The sequence below is a fragment of the Panthera leo genome, chromosome B3 (genome assembly GCF_018350215.1).
Source record: "Panthera leo isolate Ple1 chromosome B3, P.leo_Ple1_pat1.1, whole genome shotgun sequence".
Classification (NCBI taxonomy): domain Eukaryota; kingdom Metazoa; phylum Chordata; class Mammalia; order Carnivora; family Felidae; genus Panthera; species Panthera leo.
The window spans coordinates 144860957-144885304 of record NC_056684.1 but is presented as its reverse complement, the minus strand read 5'-3'; the positions used below and the strand labels follow the sequence as shown (position 1 = coordinate 144885304).

General features: G+C 47.8%; 1 protein-coding gene across 5 annotated transcripts in view; it reads right to left on the bottom strand.

Moving 5' to 3' along the window:
• The window catches only part of TDRD9 (tudor domain containing 9), a 110795-nt gene that overhangs the window by 41078 nt on the left and 45369 nt on the right, over positions 1-24348 (bottom strand). For 4 of the 5 annotated variants that reach the window (XM_042944441.1, XM_042944437.1, XM_042944439.1 and 1 more), the window contains 12 exons: positions 23720-23784; positions 21298-21352; positions 21062-21146; positions 19619-19676; positions 16342-16446; positions 11198-11295; positions 10445-10576; positions 9195-9360; positions 9048-9111; positions 8355-8418; positions 8018-8062; positions 6665-6718 (listed from right to left, as the gene is read on the bottom strand). In XM_042944441.1, coding sequence (XP_042800375.1) covers positions 6665-6718; positions 8018-8062; positions 8355-8418; positions 9048-9111; positions 9195-9360; positions 10445-10576; positions 11198-11295; positions 16342-16446; positions 19619-19676; positions 21062-21146; positions 21298-21352; positions 23720-23784 — 991 coding nt within the window. The remainder of the gene's footprint in view (positions 1-6664; positions 6719-8017; positions 8063-8354; positions 8419-9047; positions 9112-9194; positions 9361-10444; positions 10577-11197; positions 11296-16341; positions 16447-19618; positions 19677-21061; positions 21147-21297; positions 21353-23719; positions 23785-24348) is intronic. The other variant, XM_042944438.1, reaches the window with a different exon arrangement.

Below are 24348 nucleotides of genomic sequence, written 5' to 3'. Positions count from 1 at the left end.
ACAGAAACTCGGCAGGCCAGAAAGGAGTGGCAGAATATATTCAACGTGCTGAACTGGAAAACCATGCAGCCAAGAATTCTTTATCCAGCAAGGCTGTCATTCAAAAAGTTTCCCAGACAAAATTTAAAGGACTTCGCGACCACTAAACCAGCCCTGCAAGAAATTTTACAGGGGACTCTCTGAGGGGAGAAAAGACAAAAGAAAACAAAAAAGACCAAAAGCAACAAAGACTAGAAAGGACTAGAGAACATCACCAGAAACTCCAACTCTACAGGCAACAAAATGGCAATAAATTCGTATCTTTCGGTACTCACTCTAAATGTCAGTGGACTAAATGCTCCAATCAAAAGACACATGGTAACAGAATGGATAAGAAAACAGGATCCATCTATATGCTGTTTACAAGAGCTCCATTTTAGACCTAAAGTCACATTCAGATTGAAACTAAGGGGATGGAGAACCATCTATCATGCTAATGGTTGCCCCCAAAAATGACAGAGTAGCCATACTTATATGACAATCTAGGTTGTAAAATAAAGACTGTAACAAGAGATGAACACAGGCATTATATCATAATTAAGGGGTCTATCCACCAAGAAGATCTAACAATTGTAAACATTTATGCCCCAACGTGGAAAGCCCTAAAAATATAAATCCATGAATCGCAAACATACAGAAACTCATTGACAATAAAACCATTAGGGACTTCAACACCCCACCTACAGCAATGGACAGATCATCTAAGCATAAAATCAACAAAGAAACAATGGCTTTGAATGACACACTGGATGAGATGGACTTAACAGATATATTCAGAACATTTCATCCTAAAGCAGCAGAATACGCATTCTTCTCAAGTGCACATGGAACATTTTCCAGAACAGATCACATACTGGGACACAAATCAGCCCTCAACAAGTACAAAAAGGTCAAAATCATACCGTGCATATTTTCAGATCACAACGCTATAAAACTCAAAATCAACCACAAGAAAAAATTTGTAAAGACAACAAATGCTCGGAGATTAAAGAACATCCTACTAAAGAATGAATGGGTTAACCAAGAAGTTAAAGAGGAAATTAAAAAATACATGGAAGCCAATGAAAATGATTAACACCACAGGCCAAAACCTCTGGGATGCAGCAAAGGCAGTCATAAGAGGGAAGTATATAGCAATCCAGACCTTCCTAAAGAAGGAAGAAACATCTCAGATACACAACCTAACCTTAAACCTTAAAGAGCTGGAAAAAGAACAGCAAATAAAACCCAAAACCAGCAGAAGACACGAAATAATAAAGATCAGAAAAGAAATTACTGCTATCGAAACATACCCCCCCCAAAAAAAAAACCCCAGTAAACAGATCAATGAAACCAGGAGCTGGTTCTTTGAAAGAATTGACAAAATTTTATAAACCCCTAGCCAGTTCGATCAAAAAGAAAAAGGACCCAAATACATAAAATCAAGAATGAAAGAGCAGAGATCACAACCAGCACAGCAGAAATACAAACAATAACAAGAGAATATTATGAGCAATTATACGCCAACAAAATGGGCAATCTGGAAGAAATGGACAAATTCCTAGAAACATATACACTACCAAAACTGAAACAGGAAGAAATAGAAAATTTGAACAGACCGATAACCAGTAAAGAAATCTAATTAGTAATCAAAAATCTCCCAAAAAACAAGAGTCCAGGGACAGATGGCTTTCCAGGGGAATTCTATCAAACATTTAAAGAAGAGTTAACACCTATTCTCTTGAAGCTGTTCCAAAAAAATAGAAATGGAAGGAAAACTTCCAAACCCTTTCTATGAAGCCAGCATTACCTTGACTCCAAAACCAGAGACCCCACTAAAAAGGAGAACTACAGACCAATTTCCCTGATGAACACAGATGCAAAAATCCTCAACAAGATACTAGTCAACCAGATTCAACAATACCTTAAAAGAATTATTAGCCATGACCAAGTGGGATTTATACCTGGGATGCAGGGCTGGTTCAATACCCGCAAAACAACCAACGTGATACATCACATCAATAAAATAAAGGACAAGAACCACATGATCCTCTCAAGAGATGAAGAGAAAGCATTTCACAAAATACAGCATCCTTTCTTGATAAAAACCCTCAAGAAAATGGGGATAGAAGGATCAAACCTCAAATCATAAAAGCCATATACAAAAGACCCACCGCGAATATCACCCTCAATGGGGAAAAACTGAAAGCTTTCCCCCTAAGGTCAGGAACATGGCAGGGATGTCCACTCTCACCACTGTCATTCAACACAGCATTGAAAGTCCTAGCCTTAGCCATCAGACAATATACAAAGAAATAAAAGGCATCCAAATCAGCAAGGAGAAAATTAAACTTTCCCTCTTTGCAGACGACATGATGCTCTATATGGAAAACCCAAAGATTTCACAAAAAAACTGCTAGAACTGATCCATGAATTCAGCAAAGTCACAGGATATAAAATCAATGCACAGGGGCACCTGGGTGGCTCAGTCGGTTGAGAGTCCGACCTCGGCTCAGGTCATGATCTCGTGGTTCGTGAGTTCAAGCCCCGCGTCAGTCTCTGTGCTGGCAACTCAGAGCCTGGAGTGTGCTTCGGATTCTGTGTCCCCCTCTCTCTCCGCCCACCCCTACTTGTGCTCTCTCTTTCAAAAATGAATAAACATAAAAAGAAATTTTTTACATCAACGCACAGAAATCAGCTGCATTTCTATACACCAATAATGAGGCAGCAGAAAGAAATCAAGGAATGGATCCCATTTACAACTGCACCAAAACCCATAAAATACCTAGGAATAAACCTAACCAAAGAAGTGAAAAATCTATACACTGAAAACTACAAAAAGCTTATGAAATAAACTGAAGACGACACACAAAAAGGTGGAAAAATATTCCATGCTCATAGATTGGAAAAAACAATATTGTTAAAATGTCAATAACACCCAAAGCAATCTATGTATTCAATGCAATTCCTACCAAAATAACACCAGCATTCTTCACAGAGCTAGAGCAAACAATCCTAAAATTTGTATGGAACCAGACAAGACCCCAAACAGCCAAAGCAATCCTGAAAAAGAAAACCAAAGCTGGAGGCATCACAATTTTGGACTTCAAACTATACTACAAAGCTGTAATCATCAAGACAGTATGGTACTGGCACAAAAACAGACACACAGATCAATGGAACGGAATACAGAACCCACAAATGGACCCACAAACATATAGCCAACTAATCTTTGACAAAGCAGGAAAAGAATATCCGATAGAAAAAAGACCATCTCTTCAGCAAATGGTGTTGGGAAAACTGGACAGCAACATGCAGAAAAATGAACCTGGACCACTTTCTAACACCATACACAAAAATAAACTCAAAATGAATGAAAGACTAAACCTAAGATAGGAAGCCATTAAAGTCCTTGAGGAGAAAGCAGGCAAAAACCTCTTTGACCGAGGCTGCAGCAACTTCTTACTCAACACGTCTCTGGAGGCAAGGGAAACAAAAGCAAAAATGAACTACTGGGACCTCACCAAGATAAAAAGCTTTTGCATGGCAAAGGAAACAATCAGCAAAATTAAAACGCAACCAACAGAATGGGAGAAGATATCTGCAAGTGACATATCAGATAAAGGGTTAGTATCCAAAATCTATAAAGAACTTATCAAACTCAACACCCAAAAAACGAATAATCCAGGGAAGAAATGGGCAAAAGACATGAATAGGCACTTTTCCAAAGAAGACATCCAGAAGGCTAACAGACACATGAAAACATGCTTGGAGCACCTGGGTGGCTCAGTTGTTAAAGTTCTGGACTTCAGCTCAGGTCATGATATCGTGGTTCATGAGTTCGAGCCACACACTGGGCTCTGTGCTGACAGCTCAGAGCCTGGAGCCTGCTTCAATTCTGTGTCTCCCTCTCTCTGCACCGCCCCCCCCCCCCCCCCCCCGCTTATCCCTCCCTCCCCCCCCTCTCTCTCTCAAAAATAAACATTAAAAAAAAATGCTCAGTATCACTCATCATCACAGAAATACAAATCAAAACCACAATGAGAGGGGCACTTGGGTGGCTCAGTCGGTTAAGCATCTGACTTCAGCTCAGGTCATGATCTTACGGTTTGTGAGTTTGAGCCCCGCATCGGGCTCTGTGCTGACAGCTCAGAGCCACGAGACTGCTTCGGATTCTGTGTCTCCTTCTCTCTCTGCCCCTTCCCCTGCTTGCACTCCATCTCTATCTTTCAAAAATAAATAAACATTAAAAAATAATAATAAAAATCAAAACCACAATGAGATACCACCTCACACCAATCAGAATGGCTAACACTAACAACTCAGACAACAGATGTTGGTGAGGATGCAGAGAAAGAGGATCTCTTCTGCATTGTTGGTGGGAATGCAAACTGGTGCAGCCACTCTGGAAAACAGTATGGAGGTTCCTCAAAAAATTAAAAATAGAACTACCCTACGACCCAGCAACTGCACTACTAGGTATTTACCCAAGCTCTACAGAAATACAGATTTGAAGGAGCACATGCACCCCAATGTTTATAGCAGCCCTGTCAACAATAGCCAAAGTATGGAGAGAGTCCAAATGTCCATCAGCGGATGAATGGATAAAGAAGTGGCAAATATACACTATGGAGCATTACTTGGCAATCAAAAAGAATGAAATCTTGCCATTTGCAACTACGTGGATGGAACTGGAGGGTATGATGCTAAGCAAAATTAGAGAAAGACAAATATCATAGGACTTCACTCTTGTGTGGAATTTAAGATACAAAACAGATGAACATAAGGGAAGGGAAGTAAAAATAGTATAAAATCAGGGAGAGGGACAAGACATAAGAGACTTAAATACAGAGAACATCCAGAGGGTTGCTGAAGGGGTCATTGGGTGGGGGGGATGGGCTAAATGGGCAAGGGGAATTAAGGAGGACACTTGTTGGGATGAGCACTGCGTGTTATACTTAGGGGATGAATCAACGGAATCTACTCCTGAAAACATTATTGCACTATAAGCTAATTTAGATAGATAATCAGTTTAAAAGTATACAAGTCACTTTCTCTGACCACAATGCAATAAAATCTGAAATGAACAAAACAAGGGATCTAAAAATATCTCTATCAGGAAATTCAAATATTCTTCTTAAAAACACTTGCATCAAGGAGAAAACTGACACTAAAAGAGGTTACAGGAAGGAATAACAACAATCCCTCCTTATCATAAATCAACGGAATGTGGCCCAAGCTGTGTACACAAGAAAATACACAGCTTTAAAGGCTTTTAATTAGAAAAACTTGGAAATGTTAATGGATTAAATACCCATCTCAGGAAGATTAAAATAGTAAACCAAGAGACAAAGAACTCAATTAATAGAAACAAGCAGGGCACCTGGACGGCTCAGTTGGTTGAGCATCCAGCTCTTGATTTCAGTTCAGGTCACGATCTCACGGTTTGTGGGATCGAGCCCTGCGTCCGGCTCTGTGCCGACAGTGCAGGGCCTGCTTGGGATTCTCTCTCCCCTCAATCTCTGCCCCTCCCCTGCTTGCACTCTCTCTCTCAAAATAAATAAACATTAAAAAGAAAAAAAAAACAGAAAAAAAGCAAACATCAACCCATTAAACTCCTCTACCTCTCCTTCCCCAAAAATGCCTAACGCAGTAAAACTGACAAACCAAACCAAGAGTTAAGTTCCTTGAAAATAAAACAGGTTAAGCATGGTTGCAAACTGCAGTGAAGAGTGAACACAGCAGGCCTGGGTTGCCCACACCTTGCACATTCCAAAGACAGGCTAGGTTCCTGGGACACAGGAAGCCCTTGGAACTTTAAAGCCCTTGGAACTTCCTGCCTCACAGGAGTGTCTTGTCCGCCTGAGGCCCTGGGCCTGACAAATCGTTTGTGGTAGCAACAGGATTTATGGCGGAACGCCTGCCACGCAGTACCAGCGGGACCTCTGCGGGGCTGACCGCTAAGTAACCAGGGCCAGCTATGCGGGCGCCCCGGGCCTACAGACCTCCCTCAGGTAAAACCCTGGACACCAAGGCCCAAGTGAGCCTCTCCGGTTGGCAGCGCTTCCCGCCTGCCGTCACACACGACTGCCAGGAGAGCTGCCCTGCCCGCCCCCCCACCAAGCCCACGCGGAGGAAACAGCTGAAGCCCTGTGCCTGCCATCTCTGGGCTTCTCCCCCTGTGCCTGTTACCTTTGCTCGTTTTAATGTGTGTCCTTTAGCTATAAGAAACCAGAACCATGAGTGTCATGGCTTTTCTGAGATCTGTGTCTTTCTGGTGAATCGCTTAGCTCGAGTGTGGTCTTGGGGACCCCCCTGAACACACAAATCTAATCAAGAATCAGAGAGGGCACAAGTACACGATATTCAGAATGAGAAAATGAGGCTGTTATTTTAGAAATTATAAGAATACTATATTGAATATATGTAATTAAATACACATAACATACACCATACATACAAATTATGTAGGTGTTACAGTTATACACAGACATAAATATTTATGAGTTATGTAAAAATCGTATCATAAATAAATAGCACGTATACAAATTCCGCTAAAGCTGGAGCTCTCGCTTACCACCCTGTGTACTGTGGGTATTTAATACACATGTGATAAATCTTTACACTCAAAGAATTTACAACTTACCTCTCTAATTCTCTTGATTTGAATGTAATTTAACTGTCCCCAGTCAAGTTCATCCTTTAAATAAAGGCATAACACTCAATATCAATTGACAAATTAGAGTTCATTTGGCTACCGTAACACATAGATCTCATACAAATCAAAAAGAATACGTACACCAACAAGACAAATAGCATAGCTGACTCTTTAAAAGGCAGCTTTAACGGGTAACTTGTGCAGCTGTTGTAGGGACACCTGTAGGCAAGGCAAATTTAAACACACAAATCTATCCAGTCTTTTTAACCTAATCAGTTTAGAAGGAGAGCAAAACCTGACCAAAAAAAAAAAAAAAAAAAGAATTGAGTTCTTTAAAGCCTATTATCTAAACTAAAACTCAGGAAACAACAGCAAAAGGAAGGTTTCGGGGTTCTTAGTTGTGTTTTTGCTTTGTTTTGTTTTTACATATCATTTATTGTCAAGTTGGCTAACATACAGTGTATACAGTGTGCTCCCGGCTTAGGGAGTCGATTCCCGTGGTTCATCGCTTACATAGAACACCCAGTGCTCATGCCAACAAGTGCCCTCCTCAATGCCCATCTCCCATTTTCCCCACCATCCCACCCCCCCCCCATCAACCCTCAGTGTGTTTTCTGTATTTAAGAGTCTCTTTATGGTTTGTCTCCCTGTTTTCAAACTATTTTTTCCCTTCCCTTCCCCATGGTCTTCTGTTAAGTTTCTCAAGTTCCACATATGAGTGAAGTCATCTGGTATGCTTTGCTCTGACTTACATCACTTAGCATAATACCCTCTAGCTCCATCCATTTGTTGCAAGTGGCAGGATTCGTAGGGGCACACGCACCCCCATGTTTACAGCAGCCCTAGCAACAACAGCCAAAGTATAGAAAGGGCCCAAATGTCCATCCACTGATGAACGGACAGAGATGTGGTTTATATATACAATGGAACACTACTCGGCAACGAGGAAGAATGAAATCTTGCCATCTGCACGGTTCTTCGCTGGGAACGGCGCCTCCAGGCACATCCCTGTGGGCACGAAGCACTCGAAGCTGACGCGGCTCCAGACCCAACAGAAGGAGCCCCAGGACTCGGGAAGTGGAAGGCCAGCTCCGCCGTGGGCCCCGGGAGCCACCTCCACAAGCGACCACTACCCCGAAGACGGGCTCCGAAGCCCTTCACCAAAGGACCGCCTACTCCCTGTTCCAGCCTGCCGCCCCCTGAGGACAGGCCGCAGCGACCTCAGCTCAGGTCTGGTGCTCTCCTGTGTCACCTGCGGTGATCAGGCCAAGTGAGAGAAGCCCAGGGGAGTCTCCCTGGATCCTTACACCCAACTATGAACAGAAGAAACAGCTGACCAACCTTTGGGTGCCGAAGCTCTCCTCTCTGTCTGCAAGCCTGCCAAGTCTAAAAACAAATGACCCAGTTTCAAAACACCTTATTAGCTAATTAAAAATTTTTAGAGTCTAATTCCAACACATTTTAACCAGAGAAAACTTACAAATTTTTTCCCAACAACTTCATAACACGTGCCCCCCCCCCCCCCCCCCCCCACCGCATCTACTTCTTCCAACACGGTTTGTTCAACGTTGGATGCCAACAAGCCTCACAGTGCTTCAGGCAGAGAAAGGGCTGTGGTCCGAACGCACACTAAGGCCCTGCGGCGGCAGCCCCCCTCACCCGATCGGAGAACACTTACTCTAAATGCCTCAACCAGTGCAATGCAGTCGCTCTTGCTGTTGCCGGAGAAATTCACTTTGTTCCTACAGAGAACAAACAGTGTCATCCGATGCCCTTAAAAAGTGGCTTTTAAAAATAGGAAGGCCGGGGCGCCTGGGTGGCTCAGTCGGTTAAGCGGCCGACTTCGGCTCAGGTCATGATCTCGCGGTCCATGAGTTCGAGCCCCGCGTCGGGCTCTGTGCTGACAGCTCAGAGCCTGGAGCCTGTTTCAGATTCTGTGCCTCCCTCTCTCTGACCCTCCCCCGTTCATGCTTTGTCTCTCTCTGTCTCAAAAATAAACGTTAAAATAAATAAATAAATAAATAAATAAATAAATAAATAAATAAATAAATAAATAAAATAAAATAAAATAAAATAAAATAAAATAAAATAAAAATAGGAACGCCAGGGGCATCTGGGTGGATCAGTCTGCTAAGCATCCAACTCTTGACTTCAGCTCAGGTCATAATCTCACCGTATGTGGGATTGAGCCCGTCAGGCTCTACACGGACATTGCAGAGTCTGCTTGGGATTTTCTCTCTCCTCTCTCTCTCTCTCACTCTCTTTCTCAAAATAAATACTTAAAAAAACTACATATATGTATATATATATATATATATATATATATATATATATATATATATGCACACACATACACACAAACGCTAAATACCTGTATCCATCAAGATGCTGCCTAAAAGGCATTGCAAAAAAGTTCTTCAAGGAAAGCGCTGCGGCTAAAGAGGAAAACAAAGACGAGGTGAGGCTGGTAGAGCGGCAGTCCACGGCCCTCCCAAGACCTCCCTGCGCCCACACTTACCTATAATAAGACACTCATCGAGACATCCAAATACGTGTCCAAGGACTATGAGTTTACCGAGCTGCTGATTAACAGGAAGCTGGGCCAACACTCTTCCTAAGAAGGTCAGTTCACCATCGTGGGGGTTCTCATCCTCTCTCTGCCCACTCACTGCAAGTGCTCCAACCTTTACGAGATAAATTAGTGGTGTCAGCAAGCACAGACTTCTTCAGGTTCTTTTTTCCCAAGAGGCAGGCAGTTTAAACAGGAAATGAAGACCACATCTTGGTAAGACTCTGAAAGACATCTAAGTTGACTTATGAAAAACTGATGCTACCAAAAAAAAGTCTTTTTAATTTGCTTTCTGGAATTTAGAACACATTTTCTTATTTTTTAAAAAGAGCGGCGCTGGGACGTAATGCTCGAGATACTCCCGCCAAAGTCCACTTATGATTCAACAGGTACAGCGCGCACGACATTAAACCGCAGACCTGACTACCACGTCACACACGACAGGACGTATTCAACTGTCTGTGGGAGAAAACAAAGGTATCAAAGTGTTTCAAAACAGAGGCGAAACACCAGAGCGCCCCCAACTTCAAGGGCCAGAAGACCATCCGCAGCCCCAAGAAGCGGCGCACAGGCCAAGGCCCGGGCCACGGGCAGCAAGAGCACGGCGGGTTGGGGGCCAGGAGCCCAAGAATCCAAGGGGGCAGAGCAGTTTCCGGCAAGGGAAGGAGCCGGCTAGAACTTCGTGCAGATAGGACTTCGTGCAGATTCGGCCACGGAGCTGGTGGACACCAGCAGGCAGGCACGGTCAGGCGGAGCCGCCCCGAAACCCTGCGCGTCGGCCCACGACAGCGCCCTTTGGACGCTCGTCCCGCACAGCCTGTGAGGAAGAAATACTCACACCCCACTTGGCACTGGCTTTCATTACTTTCACGTCTGCAGAAACCCCTCAGCATCACCACACGCTGCGTCTCCTCCCCCCGTGGCAGCAAAGGCCGGCAGACGGCATGGGGGCTGCGAGGGGCCCGGGGAGGGGAACCCAGCAAAGGCAAGAGCCTCGGCGAGATCACCCACAAAACTGGGGCGAACAACAGGTATGGAGCCGGGTATCGACGACGAGGCATTACAGGTGCTTTTTAAAGCAAATGCTGATTGTTCATGACAATCAAAATACTTTAAAGACATCCATGTCACAAAACTTCCAAAATTTACCCAACAAAATCTGAGCTTTCCCAGCACTGACGAACATCACGCAGGCCTACCTCCTTTAGCAGAAGGATGGTTCGTTCAATGTCACCCAGACCAGGTGGAGAAAGGGCCGTTGCCAGCAAAGCTCTCGGTTCACCCATATCCAGCAATTTCACTTTCAATATCGTGCTTCCTAACGGACAACGCTGAAAAGAGCGAAACATTTAGAAACAGAAGAATTAAATAAATTAACCTAACCTACCTACACATGACTAGTACTTCAGAGACAGATGCAGGAGAGAGGAGAAGAGACAAAGAAAGAAAAACAGAAGATGGAGAGAGACAAAGGGTGAGAGAGGAGAAAGAGAAGAGACAGAAAAAAAAGATGTGCAGGCAAGGGAGAGAGACAGGGCAGGAGAGGAGGGGGGAGAGACAGATGGGGAAGGAGGGGGAAAGAAACAGATTGGTGAGGGGGAGGAGGGGGGAGGGGGGAGAAAGAAGGAAGAGAAAGAGAAAGACAAGGAAGAAGAGAAGAGAGGACAAAGAGGAAGCCGGCGCTGACCCCACGCTTAAGGGCCATAAAGGGGCTGGAGCCCGCAGGCACAAGGAGCCACTCCTCTCACTACAAATTTAACAAGCATGCGCAGTCCTGGCCGAGCGCGGGGCGCTCAATAAATGGCAAGCCAGCACTGTGATTAAAGACTAGTTTGGTCAGACAGTGATTTTCCTGGAATCAAAATTATAACACCTAACACTGTATTACCTAGACCATTCAATAAAACTCTATCTATAAAAAGCAAACTTTGGAAATGACCAAAGAGCATTACCAACATCTCGGGGACAACGTGGTCTGGGATGGAGCTGTCCCAGAAATCCCTGTGGATCAGTCTATAGCAGCGTCCTTTAGACACTCTTCCCGCACGGCCTGCGAAGGAGAAACATCCAAACACCGTTTGGCATTAATCACCTTCGCGTTAGCATAAGTACGTATATAAGAATAACCATTAAATATTAAGAAAAGCCCTTGTTATTTTCTACCAGACCAGGTCGGTAAAGACTTCAGAATAAGCTGGTGTTCAAAGACCTCTCATGTAGGCAGATTAAGCACTGAAGTTTCCTCTGTGATCGACAGCATACAATGCGATGCGTTATTTCTAAAGAAAACCACGTTGGCCCCAATATGCAACGAAAATCAAAACATTTTAAATACAAGACATTTCCCGCAAATGCAAAGCTCACACTAATAAAAACACAAAAAGCATAGCTGGCAGGAGCCGGTGAGGCTCCCCCAGTGACGTGGCTGTGCAATGAGACATGTGTAGGCTGTCACTGTCGCCGTCTGCCTTGGGCTTCTCACCATGGCCATCAGTCCCGATGCCTCCGCAAAGGCTGCCGTCATGACAGCTGCTTCACGTGAAATGAGGGCTCGGAACCAGGCCTGGCCCTCACGGACCACCATACGAGGACTCTTCTCTCGTGACTGTATTGCTTGTGGAGGACAAACTCCTTTATCCCTAAACATAATAAAATCTCCCACGGAGAAAGAGGGGCGGGGAGGAGAAAGGGTGTCCTTAATAAATACCCAGCTTTAAAAAATGCAGCAGCCCTGGGGCGCCTGGGTGGCTCAGTCGGTAAAGCGTCCAACTCTTGATTTCGGCTCAGGTCATGATCTCATGGTTTGTGAGATTGAGCCCCGCGTCAGGCTCTGCATTGACAGAGAGGAGCCTGCTGGGGATTCTGTCCCTCCCTGTCTCTCTGCCCCTCCCCTGCTCACGTGTGCATGCACACACGCTCTCGCTCTCTCTCTCTCTCTCTCTCAAAATCAATAAACAAACATTTTTAAAAACGGGGCAGCCCAGGGAGGTTGTCTCCTTCCCCACCGGTGGCGTCAGGAAAGACGGAGGGGCGTCTGGACTCCTGCCCCCCACCTCCACCTGTCTCCCCTGGGAGTTCCCTTCACCCGCGGGGAGTTGAGTGGAGAGTCCGGACTTCCAGCACTGCCATCATCACCCCCACCCTGCACCTTAACGTGCCAATGACAGGACTCTCTAAGTACAAAACTCCAAGGCAATGACAAAAGACAAAAGTGAAACCAACTCCGAGAACCAACTAGTGAACTCAGCAAAGCCACAGGGTACAAGATCAACACACAAAAGTCACTCACACATCTATACACACGGCAGCAATGAACACATAAAAACCGAAATTAAAAATGCAACGCCATTTCCAATCACCCCGAGTAAAATAAAATAGTTAGGATCTGCATGCTGAAAACAATCAAGCTGATTAAAGAAGTAAGTGGAGACACAAACCGTGTTCAGGGATTGAAGACCCAGCATAACAAAGACGTCGATTCTCCACAAACCGTCCTATGGGTTTAATGCAATTCCGATCAAAATCACAAATGAGTTTTCTGTAGACAGGGACAAGTTCATTCTAAACCCTGCCTCCCTGGGAGGGAGAAGCGTGACACTTCCGAAAGTAAAGAAGGCAGCGGGAGGGGCCCAGCAGGGTGCAGGGCAGGGAGAGGTGCACAGCGCCCCGTGACACCACACAAAGGCGCAGAAGCCACTCCGCGGGAAATTCAACGGTGCTGGAATGGGACACGCACGGGCAAAGAGAGGGACCTCGCCCCTAACCTCACACCTCTCACAGAAGTTCATCCAAATGGGTCACAGCCATAAACGCAGAACACACATCTCCGAAACCGTGAGAAGAAAACACAGGAGAAACCCCCCCAGGGACGCAGGCAGAAGTGAAGCATTGACACATGGCCCCCAACACCACCCAAAAGGAAGACCTCAGCCAAGTTAAAAGTTTTCTCTCCAAAAGACCCTCGGAAGAGGACGAAGAGACAACATACGGGACGGACTGGGGGAGGGTGTGCAAACCACACATCCAGCGTCTCCCAAAGGACTAGCATCGAGGTGGCAGGGAGAACTCGACTCACCAGTCACCACGCACACGGTCCAACTCTAAACCGGGCCCGAGACAAAAACGGACACCTCACTGCGGGCACGCAGATGGCAGAGAAGCACAGGAAGAGGCGCTCACCTCATCAGTCGTCGGGGACACGTACGTTAAAATCACAAGGAGAGATTATCACACGCCTTCAGAACGGCTACGACGAAAACAGCCGTTAACACCAAATGCTGGCACCGGTGGGGAGAAAAGGAACCATACACGCTGCTGGCAGGAGTGGAGCCACCACGCAGCCACCGTGGCTATCGACTGACACAGCTTCTTATAAAACTAACCATTTGCTTGCCGTATCACCCAGTAATTGCACTCCTGGGCTCGTATCCCAGAGAAACGAAAACTCACATGCACACAAAACCCAAACGTCAATATTCTTAGTGGCTTTATCGGTAACTGCCAGGAACCAGAGACGCTCAAACGTCCTTCAAGAGGTGAATGGTACGACGGAATCCAGCAGTAAGAACTACTGGGGTGCCTGGGCGGCTCAGTCGGGTGGCCAATTTGGTCCAATTTGGTTTTGGCTCCTGCCATGATCTCAGAGTTTGGGGGTCCGAGCCCCAAGTCAGGCTCTGGGCTGACAGTGAGGCGTCTGCTTGGGATTCTCTCTCCCTCTCTCTGCCCCTCCCCTGTACATGTGCGTGCACGTGCTCTCTCTCTCATCCTCTCAAAATAAATAGATAAAGGCACCTGGGGGGCTTAGTTGCTTGAGCGACCAACTTTGGCTCTGGTCACCATCTAGCGGCTCTTGAGTTCGAGCCCTGGGCCAGGCTCCGTGCTGACAGCTCAGAGCCTAGACCCTGCTTCATTCTTTGTCTCCCTCTCTCTGCCCCTCCCCTGCTCGTGCTCTCAGTCTCTCAAAACCAAATAAGCATTTAATGAATAAATAAGAGCTGTGGATACACGCAGCAATTTGGGTAGATCTTAAGGATGCGGTGGTGAGTGAAACGAGCCCATCCCGAAAGTCCCCAGCTGCGCGCTTCCACCCGGATGACATCCTGGAAACGAAGGACAAAACGGGGAAGAACGGCGGCTGGCAGAGAGGCCAGTGCCAGGCAGCTCCTTCCGGGCAGCTGTCCTGTTCTGCGTTCTGATGGCGGTGCTTACACGGGTCTGCACGTGACGTCAGACGGCAGAGAGGACACGCACCGGGGCGCGTGTAAAACTGAGCAGTGACGGTCTGTGGTCTACGTGTTGTACCGACACCGACCGCCTGATCCGGACGCTGCACTACGGTTCTGTGAGGTGTCGTTGCCAACAAGCTGGGAGATGCTGGCCTGTGTCTGAGAGACTCCAGGGACGATTTTCCTACTTCTCAAAGAATGTTTATTACAGAAATCTTGAACATACAGAAAAACAAAGGCTAAGACTCCTATAATCTAAAGACCCAAAGGTTTTTGTGTGTTTATTTCTAGTCAATTTTTTTCTAAGCATGGGACTTGTTTGGGGGGGTAATTCTGGGTTGGGAGGCTAAGACACAGTAAGATGATTACAGTTTATTATCCTTTCTTTCGCTCAATTTTATAACACGTGACTCAACATACGGTTTTCCCAAAGCGATGAGAAGCTGGCTCCGGCCCTGAGTGACCTACCCACTCGCTCTCACGCCCTCTCTGGGCAGCCGTCTCGGCGGAGGCAGCAGAGCCCCGGGCTAAGGATGTGGACTGCAGCCGGAGCAGCGCCCCCACTGTCCAGGACAGCCTGAGGCCGTCACCCCTTCTCTGCCTCTCCGCTGCACCAGTAAAAAGTGAGGATGTCAACAGCGGACTAGGTCACGGGGTGGCAGGAGGATTAAATGAGTTCACATTAAGTACTCAGAATCGTGCCCGGCACATAGTAAGCACTCAATAAATGTTGCCTCGACTCTATTTTTGATGGGGTAGCTTTACTGCCCAACAGGTATTTTTGGAATAGCCCTTCGCCCATCCTCCCTAAAAGTTCTCTAATAAAACATAAGTCACGCTCAGTCCATACCAAGAACTCTGTCCCCGGGGGCCAGTCCCCGCAGGTGACAGTAGCAACCTACCTCCGTGCATCACAACCACACCTCCACTGTGATCAAAGCCCTCCAGACCCTGACAAACGCCTCCACACCCTCAACTCCCCAGCAGTACATGTGCCACAGCAAATGCTGAATGAACCTTCTGTGGAACCTGCTTAGGAAAAGCAACCCTAGAAGGATCAGAACTTGGACAGAAGACAGAGGAAGAATTATCAAAAGTTAATTAAAAATTATCAAAACTTTGGGGGCACCTGAGTGGCTCAGTCGGTTGAGCATCTGACTTCAGCTCAGGTCATGATCTCGCGGTTCGTGAGCTCGAGCCCCGCATCAGGCTCTCTGCTGTCGGTGGGGAGCCCACTTCAGATCCTCTGTGCCCCTCTCTCTGCCCCTCCCCCATCTGTGCTCTCTCTCAAAAGTAAAGAAAATATTTTTTAAAAATTATCAAAAATGTATCTGGTTTCCATAACTATTCCCCAAACGCTTTCTAAAATTCACCGCAGGGGTGCCTGGGTGGCTCGGTTAAGCGTCTGACTCTTGGTTTTGGCTCACGTCACGATCTCATGGTTCATGGGTTAGAGCCCCGAGTCAGACTCTGTGCTGACAGCTCAGAGCCTGGAGCCTGCTTCGGATTCTGTGTCTCCTTCTCTCTCTGCCCCTCCCCTGCTCACACTCTGTCTCTCAAAAATAAATAAACATAAAAAAAAAAAAAAAGATAAGTTAAAAAAAATAAAATTCACTGCAAAAGACTATAGTGTTGAAATAATCAGATGCCTGTCCGTTATATATAAAGACTGTCACCTAATTCTATGGATGAGAGGAGAATCACAAATTTAAATGCATAGTCTGACGATATGAGACATTGTTGCTTAAAACTTAAAACTGGTTTCAGTAAAGAAAGTATCTGCATAAGAGTAAAAAAACAAAAACCACAATGTTTTAAAACATCTGAATTTGCCACCAATTCATTATTGTGCTGGAACACAAGTGCCTTACCTTTTCTCTGATTACAACTGGTTTTAGAGGCCCAACTCAATCGCAGACTCTGGTAATTCGTATCTTCATCACAAACCAGAGTTCTAGTCAAACAAAAATCTATAACTGTCATTTAAAAAAAGGAATGTAAACACCATGCCAACAAGAAATAACTGTGTAATAATCACAATGCACAGGGATTAAACAGCAAGAAACATGCAGCCTTCAGATCAGTGCACATTACAGAAGACTCTGGAAGAGCACTGGCTACTCCTTACCACCCAGGACAGATAGAGGCTGTGGCCACATTCTTTCTTCTATGGACAAGAGCCTTTGGGCACAAAGAGCATAAGCCCTGTAGACCCGACAAGCCTCAAGAAAAGCCCATCTGGACTGCACGCAAAAGAGGGTCAGAGGGCACAACGTGGGCAGCACAGAAGCAGCCACGATGCCGGGCTGCGGGGACTCACATCCTGGGGGGGAGGAGGCACGCTGCCTAGTCTCTCCGTGCTGCAGTGTCCTCTCTGTGAAAGCTGGCTGCCGGAAGCCCCTCCAGCTCTCCTCTGGACCGATCGTCCCAGTCCTGACTGTGGTAAGCGGGCACGCTGGCCGGCAGGGTGCCGTCTTCTCTTTGCCCCTCCCCAGCCCTCCCACACCCTCACTGCCACTGCCCTCCTGGAAAACCTCTGCCTCGTTCAGTTCACCACCACCGCCCCTCCGTTATGGCTCCCCGGTCCTCACACCCTCCTCTACTTCTCCCACCCGAATTCTGGTGACTTCCAGGCCCAGGAAACCATGTGGGTGGCATTCAGGCTCCTGGTTCCATGAACCCTCTCCTCCGATCATCCTGTCCCCCACCTTCTAGCAGCCCCACCTGACACAGTGACAGCAAGTGCCTCTCTCCAAACCTGCCTCCAGGCCTACCCAGCAATCCTTAATCCCTGCCGACGGCACCACAAACTGTCCATCTTGTGACCTGTTAGCTATCCCTCCACCCACCTCCTCACCTCCCTCTGTGCCCTCCCATTCTGATCTGCTGGGGTCCCCTCCCCCATAGCCCTGGGAAACGTACTTCCCACCTCCACTGTGCGGCCCCTGGGACCAGGGAAGGACAGACCCATCGGGCCAGCAGGTTGACTGCCCCCCTTCCATCGCTGTCCACTAGGCTCGAGTGGCCCTTGGGGCACCTGGCCCGTCAACCCCCCACCTTTAGGGTCTTCTCCTCGATGCTCTACGGCCCCCCATTCTCAGTCCGCGCTGGCGTCGTGCCTCTAGTTCACCAGGGGAAGCAGGGGTGGCAGAGGGCCCCATGAGCTCCCTCTGCCACCCGTCCTCACACTTGGCCCTTCCCCGGGCACAAGGGTAAGGCGCCCACGCGTACAAGGAGGCCCAGCGCCCACGTGGTACCCCATCGTATCCCTGCACAGGGACGAGGCCGCAGCCAGCAGGCCCCTCTCCCCCACGGCACCTCTGCACCGTTCCTATCACCCAGACACTGGGTCTCCCGTCCATCCGGGAAAGGTGTGCTCTTGGGCCCGGCCACTCTTCGGCAACCTCCCCGTTTCTCTGCTCCCCTTGACAGCAGCGTGTGCTAACTGCACGGTCCCCGATGCCCCTCTCCTCTCCTCCCTCCCTAACCTCCAGCAAAACTGCTCTGGTCAAGGTCACCTATGATATCCACGTTGCTGACCCGATGGCCAAATTTCCAGTCTTCTCCAAACTTGACCAATCATCCGCATGACATGTTATCCACCCCGTCTTCCTCAAAGCCCTGACTCGGTTTCTAGGCCTCTGCTGGCTGTGCCTCTGCAATTCATCACTGCCCCCCTTCCAACACCAGAAACGCCTTCCCCACGTGCCACCACCGCCCGCCGGTCTCCGGGCCTGCACACCCAAGTGTCCATGGACGGGCAGCAGGTGCCTCACCGTGCCGCTCCGGCTGCCACAGTCCCACACCAGATCCCCCGGCACACCTACCAGATAGGGCCCTGCGGCCACCATCCCCCTGTAACCCGCCGCCGATTCTTGCCCGCACTAGTCACCCCCTCCTTCCTCACTCAGCCCGCCAAGCCCCCTGCCTCACTGCGGTCTGTCCCTGAATGAGCCTCCAGACGATGTCGTCCCTGCTCTCCAAATCCTGTCTTGCCGGCAAAACACTAAGCCTTCACACGCCCCGGAAGGCTCTGCGTGACCTGGTACCCCGTTACCTCCTCGACCTCGCCCTCCAACCACGTCCTCCCCGCTCACCTGAGCCAGCTCCCGGCCTCCCCGTTTCCTGCACTCGCTCCGCGGACTCTGACCCTCAGCTCCTCCTACGCTCTTCCCCACGCGCCCACCCCGCCCCGGCCGTTCTGCCAACAGCGTCCGCTGTCCTTCCCACGACTCCCTTCTCCACGTCCGCCTCCTGCACGCCCGTCACTTCACCTGCCACGAGCTCCGGTCTTATTCATCGCCTATCACCCACCCCTGAAGGTGTCCTGAGAACGCGGACTTTCTCCTGGTGACCATCTCCCCAGCACCCAACGGTCCCCGGCGTGGAGACCAGACACTGCCACGTTCCATGTGTGCGTGCGTATCTGTCCAGCCGCGCCGTCCCTGCCGCTCCTCAACACTGAACCGCCTGCTCCCACAGCTCACTCCTCACTCAGTTCAGGTCCTGTCCAGATACTGCGTCCTCGGCCAGGCGTGCCCTCGTCACCCTGAAAGCTCATCTTCCCAAGGACCGTAGCCCTCTGATGTGCTCCCCTACAGGGAGCACTCCGCTCCACCTGAAATGACACGTGTCTCTGCCTGCCGTCTGCCTGTCTCTGCCGGCAGAATGCAATCGCCCCGAGACAGGCCTTCTGCCCATTCGCCACCGCGCTCCCGGCACCCAGAACAGTGCCTGGCACACGGGGAGCTTCAAACTACGAATTAACGAATTTAGAAAACCCGTGAACAAAGCAATCAAGGACATGCACGCAGAACGCTAAGTCAGGAAGGGCTCCCTGCCGAGCCGACACAGCGTCCCGCTACGCTTCCCCCTTTCCCCGACGCTCCTGCCTCACCCCCCTCCAGCCACAGAACTCCACCTGGGGCAGCCCCAGGCCCCACTGTCCACCAAGGCCCGCGAAGCGCCCCCGGGAGGGGAGGAACTGGTGAACTACGAGTGCAGAGAAGCTGTACGAACCTGCTTTTCTAAATTCTCTCTTGCAACAGCCAAGAGTTGGGGAAGAGGAGGAAGAGCAACCGCTCAAGGGGCAAGCGGGCCTCTAAGTACCGTGCTTTATGTCGGGGAGAAAACAGAGAAGCATCTTACCGTACTTGACGTCTGGAACCGTGATGGAGCTTTCTGCAATGTTGGTGGACAGAATAATCTATCGAACATAAAAAAAAAAAAAAAAAAAAAGCATCTGACGTTCCTGCTATATACTGGAAACACTGGGCAAAATTAAAAAAGAAAAAAAAACTCAAGCTCAAAAATTATTTAAAAGATTGTTAACGTAGACAATGGACTCAAAATTTTAAATTAACAGTTTTCCTATTTTCTATAAAACACAACTGATCAAGGGTCTGGGAGGAGGCTGGGGGGATCAACGTGGGGACAGGGGGGCCTCAGCAGCCAAACCTGTATACCTCGAGGCTCTGCCCCACACCGGGGTGGGGCCCTGAGCCACCTCCTTACCTCCCTGTCCTCAGAGATGCCACGCAGACAAGAATAATGATGCCCACCCACAGGCTCGCCGTGAAGATCACAGGAGTTAACAGATGTAAAGTGCTTCCAACCGCTCCTGGCGCAAAGCACAGGTTCAATCACCAGTACCTACGGACCCTCAGTGCCTAAGTCACAGCGCCCAGGCACTGGACACGTGCTCTGCGCCAGGCACTGTGACACGACCGTAACTCAAGTCCAGATGTACATGGCTATAATTCACCTCCCTAACAGCTCTACGTTCCAAGAGAAGTTCAGTCTCACAAAAGCTGTTTGCTAAGACACACTACAGGTGACAGGGACCCAGGCCATCTATCTGTTCAGGTCCACATGCATGACCTTAACTGCTACCACTCTTCCTGGCATAATCCCTGGATGCCCACAAAGCCCGGCAACACGGCAGGTGCTTAAAAGCAACAGGCAAGAAGCCAGACAAAGACAGCCGTCCCAGACCTCGGACACAGTGCTTCCGGGGTCCTGGGATTAGCACGGGGCAAAAGGCACGACCTAGCTAACACCCAAAGGAAGGGCTGAGCCTGCACCGTGCAGGGGCCGGCCACCCCTGGAGGTTCCACACATTTGCCAGGAAGCGAGGGGGCTGGGTTGTGCGTCTGAGGTTCCGGACCACCGTCAGCAGCTCTGCAAGGGTTGTGCTAAGACGCTGCCACGGCTCACGCACAACCTGAGGTTAAAGCCGTCCCCCTTCACCGGGACGAAGAATGCGGGTTCCACCCAAGGCCGCGGGGCAGTGCTGCAGACACCACAACCGTCCCACAGTCTGAGAAACGCCAAGAGGTGAGAAGCATCAGAATCCACCAGCAACAACACCCTGAAGCGGAGGAGGTAAAGAATACCAGCGACCGACCGACAAAACGAAAGATGAGAAAGAAGCGACACACGCGGCTCCTCGGGCAAGTACGCGTCCGGGTGAGTCACCGCCAGCTGCGGCGCGCGTCAGGCCAGCTAGCGGAGGTGTCCGCGCTCCGCGACGGCCCAGTCTTGGCAGAAAATGTGCCTGAAGTGCTTGCAAGTCCCCTCCCAGTTTCCTACCTTTCTGTACCCAGGAACTGGACTTAGAAACACGTTATTCTGTTCTTCTAAAGTCACACTTGAATGGAGTGGATAAACCTGTAACCTAGGGAACAGATTAACGAAATATCATGTCCATAAAGAACAGAAGTGAGGACACACAAAAGCGAGCAACTGTTCACTGAGCTGATGGGACTCCTTTAGGGCAGAAACAATAACGGAACAGTAAAGACAGAGCCACATCATTTGAAACATACCTTTTGTGAACCATGTTTGTGAGAAGTTCATGCATGTAGTTTATTTCACCCAGACCTGGAGACGAAAAACAGTGGAGAGAGGAAAAAAGATGTATTTGCTGCTTAAAAAACAACCTTTAAATGAGATGACGTCCTTTTCAAAAAAAGGCCCTACCAATTCATTTTGACTTTGTTATCCTGTTTGCCCAATTACATCTCAATTACAAATAAAAATACAATGACACTGACCACCGATAACTCAAAAATTAGAAAAAAAAACATTCTTCTGGTGTTTCCCTTCCCACAACAGTGACCGCCTGCAAGTGTGGCCATCCGAATAATTACATTTCTTTTTTATTTCCCACTGATTTTTCCAAACTTTCTATGGTCAACAGGTAACATTTTACAACCAAAAAATAGTACTCAAAAAGTCCTGGTCACACAGATAGGCTAAATTTTTTTCATTAGGTTTAAAAAATGTCTATGGATACATCAAACTTTCATGTGCTCTTGTCCCAACCTGAACTATCAACCCTGTAATGTGCTGAACTGTGTCCTCCGAAGAGGTGCTAAGTCCTAACCGCAGTACCTGAGAACATGGTCCTGTCTGCAAACAGCATTACTGCGGACGTAACGAGCTAAGGTGAGGTCAGACTGGAGTGGACGGGACCTTACTCCAATAGGGCCGGTGTCCCCATAAGACGAAGGGAGAGGGACACACAGAGAGAGCACCACGTTGACAAGGGAGGCAGAGATAGGAAGGACGCAGCCACAAGCCAAGGAACGCCAAGGATGGATGGCCGGTGGCTGCTGGAAGCCAGCAGAGGCAAGGGAGGGTTCTACCGGGAGCCCCAGAGGGAGCAAGGCCCTGCTGACACCTTGATTTCGAACTCCGGGCCTCCAGAGCAGTGAGAGAATAAATTCCCATTGTTTTGAGCCTTACACTTCGTAGCATTGTTACAGCAGTCCTAGAGAACGAATACAGAACGGCTCCCAAAAGATCAATTCACGAAATAAACATCTATCCAACCTGCGTTCACATAAACACGTAACAGAAACAAGACAAAGTAAACTGTAAAATACCGTTCATAAATATTTGCCGCAGACAATGTTTAACAGTTAGAAGGCATTTATCTCCTTTTTAGGTATTCCTGAGCTAGTACACCGTGGCTCTGCTTTGGCCATACTTCTCCTTCATACGCTACCACACGCACAGCAGTCTTTGATAAATGTTTATTGGGGTAACTGCAACCCCACCCCACTGTCAGCGATGGTTGTTTCCTGGGTACAAAATTAATCCATAGCAACATAAGCAAAACATACTGAAGCTGCAAACTCAAATGGTGCATCCCAAAATTAAGTAAGCAACTTTGATTCAGGGTTTTTGTTCTCCAAAACTACTAGTACAAAGACTCATGTGCTATCATTACCTTTTAACAACCAAAAATACGTGAATTATCGTCATAATGTGTCACCAAACTATACCACTGTATTTAAAAAATCAAAAACATCATTTTGAAAAAGCACAATTTGCCACAAATTAATCTTTCTCAGCTAATTCACAAGGCCGATTTCCCAAATATTGAGATAGGGACACAAGGACTTTTCTGATGACTCTCATGGTGTCACAGCAACAACATCGTCATTAAGCTTTGCGTGTACGATGATGGCCATTACCTCACATTTACAATGATACATGTGAAATGGCAAATTTAACAAAGCCGATTACTTTATTGAAAATTTGGAAGCAGATAAAACTGGCTTTAAAAAATTAAACTCTTAAAAATAAGTTAATTAAATAAAATAAAAATTAAACTCTTGGGACACCTGGGTGGCTAGTCGGTTAAGTGTCAAAATCAACAAGTCTATGCTGATGGGGCAGAGCCTGCTTGAGATTCTCTCTCTCCCTCTCCCTCTGTCCCTCCCCTGCTCATGCTCTCTCCCTCTCAAAGTAAATAAATTAACTTTTAAAAAAAAGGATCAGGGCGCCTGGGTGGCTCAGTCAGTTAAGTGTCTGACTTCAGCTCAGGTCATGGTCTCACAGTTCATGGGTTCTGTGCTGACAGCTCAGAGCCTGGAGCCTGCTTCGGATTCTGTGTCTCCCTGTCTCTCTGTCCCTCCCCTGCTTATGCTCTGTCTCTCTCTGTCTCTCTCTCTCTCAAAAGTAAAGTGTAAAATTTTTTTTTTTAAAAAAAGAAAGAAAGCCTACAAAAGTTGAAGCACCATTTAAAAAAACTTAAAAAAAATTAAACTCTTCATCATCATTTTAGCAATGCAAAGGTTACGATAAGAGATCAAACTGAAAATCACATGTGCTCATGTTCTCGGGGTCTAAAAAGACTAAACACACAGAGCCAAGTACCATTTTTCACAAAATGGGCTAGACACAAACACAGCCTCCATCAAGGGCATTATAATTCCAGGCCACAAGCAGGACACTCACCTGGCAAGAACACCAACACGCTGCTCCGCTCCGCCACAAACTGGGCACCCGACGAGCTCTTGCTCCTGTTACAAATGTGAGTGCACAAACGTTAATCTGGCAAAAGTAGCCACTGCTGGTCTAGAACCCCGACAGCCCCGGCCTCTGATCACGAAAGTCTCATACAGATCATCCAGCATGTTTTCTTGTATGGAAAAAAACACAGAGGTCCTGGGACATGGTTCCACAGTCACTGGGGGTGCCCAAGAGTCTTGATTCCCGTAAAACTCATCTGCCAAACTTTCCCTTGAACTTTAGTTATTGTAATCAAGAATCTCAAAATACAAAACTTTTAAAATAACTACAAGTAAAACTTAAACTCAAACCATCAGCTTGCCTTCCCACTCCTGTCAAAATATTTCCTCGGTGTGAAATCAGAACTTTGGTTCTCTGCACACTGTGAGCTCTCCTCGTGCAGGCAGACGGGGCAGTAACAAAACAGACAAACAAGGTCCCTGCTCTTTGTGGAGCTCACATTCTAGCAGGAGGGAGAGACCAGAGACAGGCAAGCAAATCATGTGTCTTCAGTTTAGCAGTAAGACACCGTCAGGAACAGATGGGGGCCCAGAGACGCTGTGTTGCAGTCATTA